This window comes from Microcebus murinus, chromosome 15 (genome assembly GCF_040939455.1).
Source record: "Microcebus murinus isolate Inina chromosome 15, M.murinus_Inina_mat1.0, whole genome shotgun sequence".
Classification (NCBI taxonomy): domain Eukaryota; kingdom Metazoa; phylum Chordata; class Mammalia; order Primates; family Cheirogaleidae; genus Microcebus; species Microcebus murinus.
The window spans coordinates 54,963,789-54,975,138 of record NC_134118.1 but is presented as its reverse complement, the minus strand read 5'-3'; the positions used below and the strand labels follow the sequence as shown (position 1 = coordinate 54,975,138).

Sequence of the window (11,350 nt, the reverse complement as noted above, 5' to 3'; positions counted from 1 at the left end):
ATTTCAAGTAGATAGAATAGTATAATCTACCTCCATTTGCTTATCACCCAGCTTCAAAAATTATCAACTCATCAATCTTGCTTCATCAGTGTCCCGTTTCTTTCCCACAGTGCTCATGTGTGGAACATGAGCCGCACTCTCTGAGGTTCTGAGGGACAGTGAACTGGCACCCTGTTTAAAAAGTTTGAGGACCCCTGGCCTAGTCCTACACAAAATCAAGATCATTCATATCACTGTCTTCCACCTCTACATCTTGTTTCACTGCAAGGTCTCCAGGGGCAATAAGACCCATGAAGATGTCATCTCCTACGATAACAATGGCTTCTTCTTGACCTCCTGAAGGGCTTCCTGAGGCTATTTTATGGTTAACTTATTTTTTAATAAGTAGAAGGACTACATTCTAAAATAATGACAATAATACCTTAACTTTGCAACAAAAAAAAAAGAAAAAAAAAAAAAAATAAAATAATGACAAGTATAGTATGTACATAAATCAGTAACAATTTATTATCAAGTATTATGTACTGTACATAATTGTATATGCTATACTTCCATACAACTGTCAGCACAATATAACAACTGTCAGCACAATATATAATATATTATATATTATATTAGTATACATATATTATAAACTGAAACAGGATCCCCACTTTTTACCCTCTTCTTCAGACTGATTGGATGGCTCAGCTAGGAAGGGAATATGGTTCCAGCAGGTGAACCCATGCTTAGGCCCGGTCATCTGGATTTTCTGAGCTGTAGCTAGCACCAGTGTTGAGAAAATCATTATTTTAAAATAAGTGTTATTTCACCATCCTCCAGGACAGCGGGCATTTATCCAGCATTTTTAGAGGCTTGGTTTCATGAGCTCACAGCCTCAGGTGATTCTCGCAGAGATTTCTATGCCCGAGGCCTAGCTAAGGGGATGTTTCCCACAAGTCGGTCCTAGAGCCTTTTTTTTTTTTTTTTTTTTGAGACAGAGTCTCACTTTGTTGGTGCCCTGGCGTCAGCCTGGCTCACAGCAACCTCAATCTCCTGGGCTCAGCGATCCTACTGCCTCAGCCTCCCAAGTAGCTGGGACTACAGGCATGCGCCACCATGCCCGGCTAATTTTTTGTATCTATATTTTTAGTTGGTCAATTAATTTCTTGCTATTTATAGTAGAGACGGGGTCTCGCTCTTGCTCAGGCTGGTTTTGAACTCCTGACCTTGAGCAATCCGCCCGTCTTGGCCTCCCAAAGTGCTAGGATTACAGGCGTGAGCCACCGCGCCCGGCCGGTCCTAGAGCCTTTTAAAATAACCATTCTTTAAAGAATTATCTCCCCATCGATCACCATTACTTCAAGAACAGTAGCCCCTTTCGCCATCCTTACAGGAATAATTTTTGGAGCTGGCCTCTGTGAGAGATGGAAAGTGCGGATCCTGTGTCCCTCCTTCCCTCAGGCCGCTTGTTCTCAGGAATGGGAAGTGCCCGTGCCCGAGCAGGGTGAAAAGTGCAGATCCTGTTTCAGTCATAAAAACATGGTTTTTATCAGCATTACCACAGACAGTGCATTGCACTGTGATGTTATGAGGGTTATCATGCCACTAGGCGATAGAAACTTTTCAGATCCATTATAATCTTATGGGATCACTGTTGCATGTGTGGTCTGTCATGCAGCACATTACTGTATTTAAAAATAAACCTCAGACATCATATTTTTTCCAGATAAATATTTTAGTATATATCTAAGAGATTTTTAAAATTTTCAAGTGGAAGATTTATTATTAATTGCTAGTTTTATGCACTGGGGTCAAAGAATGCTATTTTTATTTCAATATATTGAGATTTCATTTACAGTCTAATAATATGGTCAGTTCTCATGAATGATGAGAAAAGTAAGGTATTCACTAGTACCAAAGTTCTGTAAGAGCTACCTTATCTCTTATGTTGTTTAGGTCTTTTTTTATTTTTCTTCTTTTTAAGAGATGGTGTCTCTGTCATCCAGGCTGGATGCAGTGCAGTGGCACAATCATAGCTCACTGCAGCCTGAAACTCCTGTCTTCAAGCAATCCTCCCAGCTCAGCCTCCTGAGTAACTGAGACTAGAGGTGGGTGCTACTACACCCAGGTAATTTTTTCATTTTTTGTACAAATGGAGGCCTTGCCATGTTGAGCAGGGTGGTCTTGAACTTCTAGCCTTAAGCAATCCTCCCATCTCGGCCTCCCGAAGTGCTGGGATTACAGGCATGCACTACTGTGCCTGGCCAAATGAGAGGGGTATATTAAGGTCTCCTACAGTAACAGTGTTTCTATTTATTTCTATTTGCATTTCTTGGAGTTTCTGTTTTATAAAAGTTATTGCTCGGCCGGACACGGTGGCTCATGCCTATAATCCTAGCACTCTGGGAGGCCGAGGTGGGCGGATTGCTCGAGATCAGGAGTTCGAAACCAGCCTGAGCAAGAGCGAGACCCCATCTCTATTAAAAATAGAAATTAATTGGCCAACTAATATATGTATATAGAAAAAATTATCCAGGCATGCTGGCGCATACCTGTAGTCCCAGCTACTTGGGAGGCTGAGGCAGGAGGATCACTTGAGCCCAGAAGTTTGAGGTTGCTGTAAGCTAGGCTGATGCCACGGCACTCACGCAAGCCTGGGCAACAAAGCGAGACTCTAAAAAGTTATTGCTGTTTTACTGGTCACACAAATGTTAATGTTATATTTTCTTTGTGATTGTAATGTTGAGCATTATAAAGTATCCTTAATGTCTTGATGTTCTTTGATTGAATTTTACCTTGTCAAGCCAAGATTATGATCCTTGCTTTATTTGAATTTGCATTTGCCTGAAAGTTTTATTTTTCACCTTTCTGAATCTATTTATGAGGAATGTTTCTTGCATACAGCTTATTGTTGAATTTTCTTTGTTAGCTAAGATGAGCATTTTTTTCATGTAGAAGGCAAGTTCATTCTATTATGTTTATTTATTGATATGACTGATTTGTTTGGTGTTCTGTCATGTTATTTATATACATATTTTATAAGTCTTCTATATGCATGTGTAATTCTTCACTATGTTTTCATTTTTATATGCTCTTTTATTTGTTGTTGTGTGTCTTTTGGATTTAGGGAAACTTGTGCTCTTGTTCTACTGATTACCTCTACATTAATACCTTTTGATGATACCCTTGATTTCCTTAATTGGAGATACACCAATATTAGTTCCTCACTGCGAGCAATACTGGCATTAGCTCGTAACTCCTTTCTACAAATATTTAACCACTTCGGTAGGGCGCTCACCAGCCGCAAAACCTTGCCCACAGCCGGCACTCACAGTCCGCAAGATAGTCTGTGCTGTGCATTGACGAGGGATCCATTGTGCTCTTGTGTGATGAGGAAAGCTTGAAAGCACTGAAAGCTTGTTTTACTTGACAGGCAACTTTACTTGTAATGCAAATCAGAATAGGTAACATATACATATGTTTTCATTACGTTATTTTAAATGTTCACAATTTTATTTTGATAAATGAAAAATTAGAAAAGTCATATCATGGCTGTCGGCTAAAGTCGCTGTGCATGTTCATCTGTGGCTATTGACTATAGTGGACACTGGTAGAGAAGTGGTTAAAATATGGCTGGGCGCGGTGGCTCACGCCTGTAATCCTAACACTCTGGGAGGCCCAGGCAGGCGGATCGCTCAAGGTCAGGAGTTTGAAACCAGCCTGAGCAAGAGTGAGACCCCGTCTCTACTAAAAAATAGAGAGAAATTAATTGGCCAATTAAAATATATATAGAAAAAAAAATTAACCAGCCATGGTGGCGCATGCCTGTAGTCCCAGCTACTCGGGAGGCTGAGGCAGGAGGATCGCTTGAGCCCAGGAGTTTGAGGTTGCTGTGAGCTAGGCTGACGCCAGGGCACTCACTCTAGCCTGGGCAACAAAGTGAGACTCTGTCTCAAAAAAAAAAAAAAAAAAAAAAAGAATAATGAAATAGGACTAGAGGTTGTTCAGGGTTCACAGTAGGTACCTCGTCAATGCACAGCACAGACTATCTTGCGGACTGTGAGTGCCGGCTGTGGGCAAGGTTTTGCGGCTGGTGAGCGCCCTACCGAAGTGGTTAAATATTTGTAGAAAGGAGTTACGAGCTAATGCCAGTATTGCTCGAAGCGAGGAACTAATATTGGTGTATCTCCAATTAAGGAAATCAAGGGTATCATCAAAAGGTATTAATGTAGAGGTAACCAGTAGAACAAGAGCACAAGTCTCCCTAAATCCAAAAGACACACAACAACAAATAAGAGAGCATATAAAAATGAACACATAGTGAAGAATCTTTTCATTCCCAATTAATATCAATAAGACAAACAGCAAGCTTATTCTACTCTCCCTATTCTTCTCCCCTTTCTGGATAGTAAAAAACTTTCCCTCATCAATATTTGATTATCCTGAAGTTTAGATACAAGAAAGGCAGAATAGATGCCTGAGTCTTTATTTTCTGGTTTTCAGAACAAAGAAGCCATAGAAGTTTCCAAAGACGAGTTTCTTATTTTTAATATCATTTTGAACTCATGGATTTTCACACATTTGATGTGTTTAAATCAACTGCAGATACCACCCTTTTTTTTTTTTTTTTTTTCTTTTTTTTGAGACAGAGTCTCACTTTGTTGCCCAGGCTAGAGTGAGTGCCGTGGCGTCAGCCTAGCTCACAGCAACCTCAAACTCCTGGGCTCAAGCGATCCTTCTGTCTCAGCCTCCCAAGTAGCTGGGACTACAGGCATGCGCCACCATGCCCGGCTAATTTTTTCTATATATATTAGTTGGCCAATTAGTTTCTTTCTATTTATAGTAGAGACGGGGGTCTCGCTCTTGCTCAGGCTGGTTTCGAACTCCTGACCTCGAGCAATCCGCCCGCCTCGGCCTCCCAGAGAGCTAGGATTACAGGCGTGAGCCACCGCGCCCGGCCAACCACCCTTTTTAATGCTTTAATTACCCCATTTGGGGCCAAGACTCACTTTGACTCCTGTGTCCTTTTGTCAATACTTCAGTACTCTTTGTCAACTGCCCTGCTCTTTGGCACAATAAATGTCTCAAGCTCTTCTTGCCCTCGATCTGAAATCAGCTATTTATACAAGGAACCCATGTTTATTTTTAGAGAACATGTTACCTTAAATATGTTCCCACTTTTCTTAAAGTACAAATTACCTCACAAGGTTTAGTACCATGCTTTCTAACATTGGTGTATCACAAGTAGGTTATACTGGCAAATGGTAACTTGCTCCCTTTAGGGCTCAGGGTTGATTGGCAGCACCTGTGTTGGCTAAAGAAACTGGGTACAAGCAGCTTCATCCATTTTCCACAATGTGACATACAGTATTTCCTGACTGCAATGATGTGAAAGCAGTTGGGAGAGGTAGTGGACATGTATTTTTTGTCAGCAAAGCTTTCTTTGGTAGAACCTCCTCTTCTCCATCCAATTATAAATCTGTTTAGTCCCTGGACCTTTGATAATCTGATGGGTTTTTTCTCCACCTCCCTCCCACACACAGCCAACTGCATTTCCAGAATGGATACATGATCCGTGCCTGGGCTAGCAGAGGATTCTATCCCCCATCCATATGGTCAGTTCAGGGACGGGTATGTAAGCTGAACTTGACTACTTAGTCTTTTTGGCTCTTCTGCCCAAGCCATATTTCTCTGGAATTGTGAGCTATAAAGATATTGCAAGCCTGGGACTGCCAGTGCCATCTTCCCACAACATGGACAGCATCTGGAAATAAAGTCAAGCAGAGGCATGTGGTACCTAAAGAATGAGAGCCCTGATGACATTTGGACTTCTAGCTCCAACTATGCCTAAAGTCAGAATTCCTAACTCTTACTTGCATGAAAAGAAGCCCTAATACTTTGAACCTATAATGCCTTGCATTATCCCTTTATAGCCTCAACTAATATTGAGACGTCTTCTCAATTATTAGCCTCTACCCACCTTGGATCTATTTTTAGCTCTGCAAAAGCTCCAAGATCTTACAGTCATCTGTGTGATCATTTGGTTAAGACCTGACTTTCCTGCTGGGATGTAATCCTCATGAGGACAGGAGCTTTGTGTATTTCATTTATTGCTCAACCTCCAACAATTATCTGGTAATTGACACATAGTGGTACCCCCTTGAATATGTATTGAAAGCGATACTGAATAAAGTTTAAAGCTTAAAGTACATATACAAAATAATCTTGTTTATTAGAAAATGAACATTCACAATTACTTTAACTTACAAATAAGCCTGCAATAGTCAAAAATGGTACACAGTATTTTTTCTTAAAATAAGTTAATCTATTTTTGAACAGACACAAATAACTTAGTTTATTCTCATTAAAACAAAAAATTATATACAGATTTATTTAATTTTATGTATGGGAAAATACCAACTAGAAAAGTTTTGTTTTGTTTTGTTTTAATTTAGACAAGCTGAACAAGATAGAATGGAGATACTTTGTGAAGTTACAAATCCCTTCAGAATTTGAAAACCACCCTTCTCAAGTTAAGGTTTTCAAAAACATATCTTCTTTTCTTAAGTATATTCTATTCTTAACAGTTTTTCATACCTTAAAATCTCCTATCATCTTTTTCAATTTATATTCAACTGGTCCTACTCAAGAAGTCAACTGAGTGATTTTTTTTCTCAAACTTTACCTCCCTGCTCTTTCTCCAACCCCCATCATTTCCTTATCTGTCATCTTTTGTGCCAAGATAAGGACAGGTATAAACCTCTAAAGAAGAAAGTGCTCTCAATAAAAAGGAAGGTGGCAGTCATTTTTGCAAGGATATAGTTTATTTGCATTTTAAACAATATTATAAATCTTTAGAAGTTGGGAAACTTTCTGTTATATTTTTGCTGGAAACAGGCTATTATGCTAACACAAAAGCCTGCCAGTGAGCTTGTTTCCCAAATATTCTGTTAATAGGAGTCACTGGTATAGGTTAACTTAATTTACCCTACAATTAGTAATTAACTGATATTGCAACTTGCTGTGCTATTTTCTCCACTATGAAAAATACAGTGGTTAGAAGTCTAGACTCAGAAGACAGACTGTTACTTTGACAAGTAACTTCTCTGTGCCTACATTCTTTCATCTGTAAAATGGGAATCATAATAGTATCTTCACCCAAAGACCACTGTGAGAATTAAATTGTATGTGACACATTACCTGGAATATATGGAAAGAACTCTATAAATGTTTCTTCTTATCATTTTCATCATTACCATTGTTATTTCTGTACACTATCCAAACCAAGGGTGGATGGAGTTTACTCTTTAAGATTAGAAGTGACCCAAAAAATGTAAGAGGAAGTAGCTGCAAAACAATAGGTAAGAGGAATCCCAGGACTTGACCAATTAGCTAGAAACCTGGCTGTGGTTCTGCTAAATCTACAGAACCAGTCTTGCTATGGAAGGTGGAAAAGAGTGAAAACAATCTCCAAATTGTAGTCATAGAATGATTTCTGTCAAATTAAGTCTTCTAGTAGAGCTGAAGAAATTGGGTTTAAGAGCACAGCAAATTTCATAGAAAGTACAGATTTTAGTGTTTACTTTTAGATTTAAAAATATTGATAACTTAAGAAAACATTTGGGAAGGTAGAAATATTTTTTCAGTGTTTATAACATTGATTATCCATATACATAGTTATCTACTAGTTCTTTTTATCAGCATTCAACTTATGTAGAGGTAGAAATATATACAGAGAGTGTAATTTAGCCAACTTCGGGTAAACTCAGTGAACTGTTAAATTAAAACTATTTTACCTCAAATGCTTATTAGCCTGACTATATTGTAGCTGTCAGAATCCATGTGCATTTAAAATCCAACTAAAATTCTGCAGTTTTAAATAACTATGGAGACAGATTGAAAACTGTTGTGTTCCTCCCCACAGCTACAGAAAGATGGGAAAAATACCTAATGAAAGTGAAAATGTTTCTTCAGAGTTTAAGGGAGTTGAAAAATAGCAGTAATTTTAATAAACCATTTAGTGGGCCGGGCGTGGTGGCTCACGTCTGTAACCCTAGCTCTCTGGGAGGCCGAGGCGGGAGGATCGTTTGAGCTCAGGAGTTCGAGACCAACCTGAGCAAGAGCGAGACCCCATCTCTACTATAAATAGAAATTAATTGGCCAACTAATATACATAGAAAAAATTAGCCGAGCATGGTGGCACATGCCTGTAGTCCCAGCTACTCGGGAGGCTGAGCCAGGAGGATTGCTTGAGCCCAGGAGTTTGAGGTTGCTGTGAGCTAGGCTGACGCCAGGGCACTCACTCTAGCCTGGGCAACAAAGCGAGACTCTGTCTCAAAAAAAAAAAAAAAAAAAAAGAAAAACCATTTAGTGTTCAGTATATGTATACAATAACACATATCTGGCTTATATTTCTAAAGTGAATTACTTATTGGTATTTGAAAGAAAAATGTATTTAGCGCTACTAAAAGTAGTGAAATCATCTTGATCTCTTAATCCTCTTTATTGTTCAAATATTAGCATTATTCTTACTCGTTTATTAATTTAGGGGTTAGTGAGATCCTGAACTAAAATAAGGCAGAGATACAGTATTAGCATCAAGACTTATAGAAGGCAAGTTTGGATGACATGCACGTTAAATGGAAAATTTAAGGGTCATAATTTTTATTTCATAAGGAAACCTGATAGTAAGAAATGCATTTTTATAAATAAAAAGATTATTTATAAATAAATAAAAAATTCAAAGTATCTTTGAATAAAAATACCTCTATTTAGGTAAAAAAAATTATTTAATTTTATTCTGTTATAGCTAATTCATACAGAACTTTCCTTCTGGTTCCACTACATAGATATTCCCTCATTATTTTAATGACACCTCTGCATCTGTATTAGGAGTAGAACTTCACATTTATAGACCATTATCCATTCACTCACTAGTTCATGCAACCCCAAAAAGGTATTATAAGAATATTTCATTTTTGAGATAAAGAAATTACAATATAGAATTTTTTATATAACCTACTATTCACAATAACATGTGGAATTCCCTCTATTATGCAATATATGTTCTTGTTATTCAATATACGCAATATTCACAGCCTGACTTGTGGAGACTCGCTGGCTCATGACAATTGTCTAATAGAATCTTAGACTTGAAAGTGCCACACAGCAAATATTAATACTTTCCATCACAGTCTTAGCTAGTTTACTCTTGAATCCTCCCATACCTTATGGAAAAAGCAATAAGTCTTTTGTAAACCACTCCCAGGAGTGTGATGGTGAACACCACCATTCCACACACAAGGCCGAATGCCCACCGTGGTCCCCAGTGAGCATACACTTGGCTGATGAACACGGGCCCGAGAATCCGTGCTCCACTTCCAGAAGCTGTTAACCAGCCCATGTACACACCCTGTGGGGGACAAGCAGATTGTTATTCAGGTTTAATTATTTAAAAACAGAGATAATGCTATTACCAAACGATGGCAAACTTACAAGAACTACTTCTCCATCTTTTACTTTTAAATTAAACATAAAATGCCTCTCTATAAATACAGAAAATAATGAACAATAAGCTTATTTGATATTAAGTCAGTGTAAGAAAAATAAAAGGATTGTAAAGGGACAAACAACATCTGCCAAAGCCCTGGGAACAATATAACTGATTAATACATCTTTTAAAGCTAACATTTATTTTGTACCTCTACGCGCCAGATGCTGAGGTAGGTGCTTTACATACATATTTGTAATGTTCACAAATTTCAACAACAGGTGTTATCTCCATTTAACAAATGTGGAAGCAGAAACTCAAAAAGTTTAAGTAACTTAAGAGAGATCTGAAGCCCTTTTTGGCTGACTCCACTGTACCACAATGACACTCCTATGACTACTGTCTCCAAAACCATAATGCATACAAATTTACCCAGAGATGTTCAGTGCTGCATTACTTTTAATAGCCCCAAACTGAAAACAGCCTAAATGTCAATGATGGATGAAGTAAATAAATTATGGTATATTTAATGACTGGAATGCTAAGCAGATATTTAAAGAAATGAGGTCTTCTATAGAGTCAGATCACAGAATAAAAATAACAGCTACATGCACTGACATGGAAGGAAATCTATAAAATATTAAGTAAAAGATGTTAAGCCTATATTTGAATAGGCATAGAAAAATGTCTTGAAGGGAACAAATGAAGTTAATAGTGGTTGACTTTGATACAGTGAGGCTAAAAGGAGTCTTCCTTTTCTGTTATATACATTTCTAATTTCTTTGAATTTTGTTACAACCATCATGAATTGCTTTTGTAATTAATATACTTTTATTCTTAATTTTGAAAATTTGAAAATACAAGCTATTAGGTTAAAAACAAATGCAGAAATGATTACCAAAATCTTACCTACTCTTTAAAGCTTAAAAACACAGATATTAAATTTTTTCATCTTTGCATTATTCCAATAACAATAATTTCAAAACACAATAATTTCCAAATTTCCAAAAACAATAATTTCTGCTCTTAAAATGTAAAGCTATCAGTTTAATCTTTAAAGAGGAAGATAATATTTTTATTTTGTGGCCATTTAAATAACTGCTGCTAAAAAGAGTTGGAAGCAAAACCTGTAAATAATCTAAATGTACAATAAAAGGAGAATGATTATAATAAATGATGATACACATATAAAACAGAATACAATGTTTCCATTGTGAAAAATTCTCTAAAAGAACATTAATGGCATGGGAGAATATTCACAAAACATGGTTATTTTTTTTAAAAAGTAAATTATAAAATAATATCCATGATATAATCCTATGTTTGTATTAAACACATATAACCAGTCACATAGGCAGAAATAAAAGACTAGAAGTGCCAAAATGTTAGTAGTAATTGTCTCATTGGTATTTTTCATTTTGCTTCTATATTTTTTCTAATGTTATATAATAAATATGGAAATTATTATTCAAAAAATTATAAAATATACATAGCTGCAGTAAACTTTTAAGACTGTTGTGTTTTCATCTCTTAGTAATTGCTCTGGGGCCAGATGAAATTAAGACTAGATCCAAATTTCACTATTAATTTTGATTCCCTAACTGTTGTCTAGTTTAAGAATGTGTTTCAGAAATTTATGCTTCAGATTTTTCTTTTCTATGAAAAGAAAATGATTTTGAGCTCCATAATCTCTGAGTTCAACACATCTTTGAGTTCTTAGATACTGTTTGTTAAATTTCAGCAGATAAATTTCATAAATACTTTATAAAAGTGTTTTTTTTAATTTAAAATGCTGAATATGACAAAAATCCCCCAAACCAGCCTATGTAAAAATAGAGAATAGTAACAAAAAAACTAAGTGCCTACAAGTATATTTCA

At 36.9% G+C, this 11,350-nt stretch overlaps 1 protein-coding gene across 1 annotated transcript in view; it reads right to left on the bottom strand.

The window, feature by feature from the left end:
• Positions 1-8,752: 8,752 nt before the first annotated feature.
• MFSD8 (major facilitator superfamily domain containing 8) overlaps positions 8,753-11,350 on the bottom strand; it is a 37,259-nt gene continuing 34,661 nt past the window's right edge. The window contains exon 12 of the mRNA XM_012791096.3: positions 8,753-9,394. Within this exon, the coding sequence (XP_012646550.1) occupies positions 9,188-9,394 (207 nt within the window). The 3' untranslated portion in view covers positions 8,753-9,187. The remainder of the gene's footprint in view (positions 9,395-11,350) is intronic.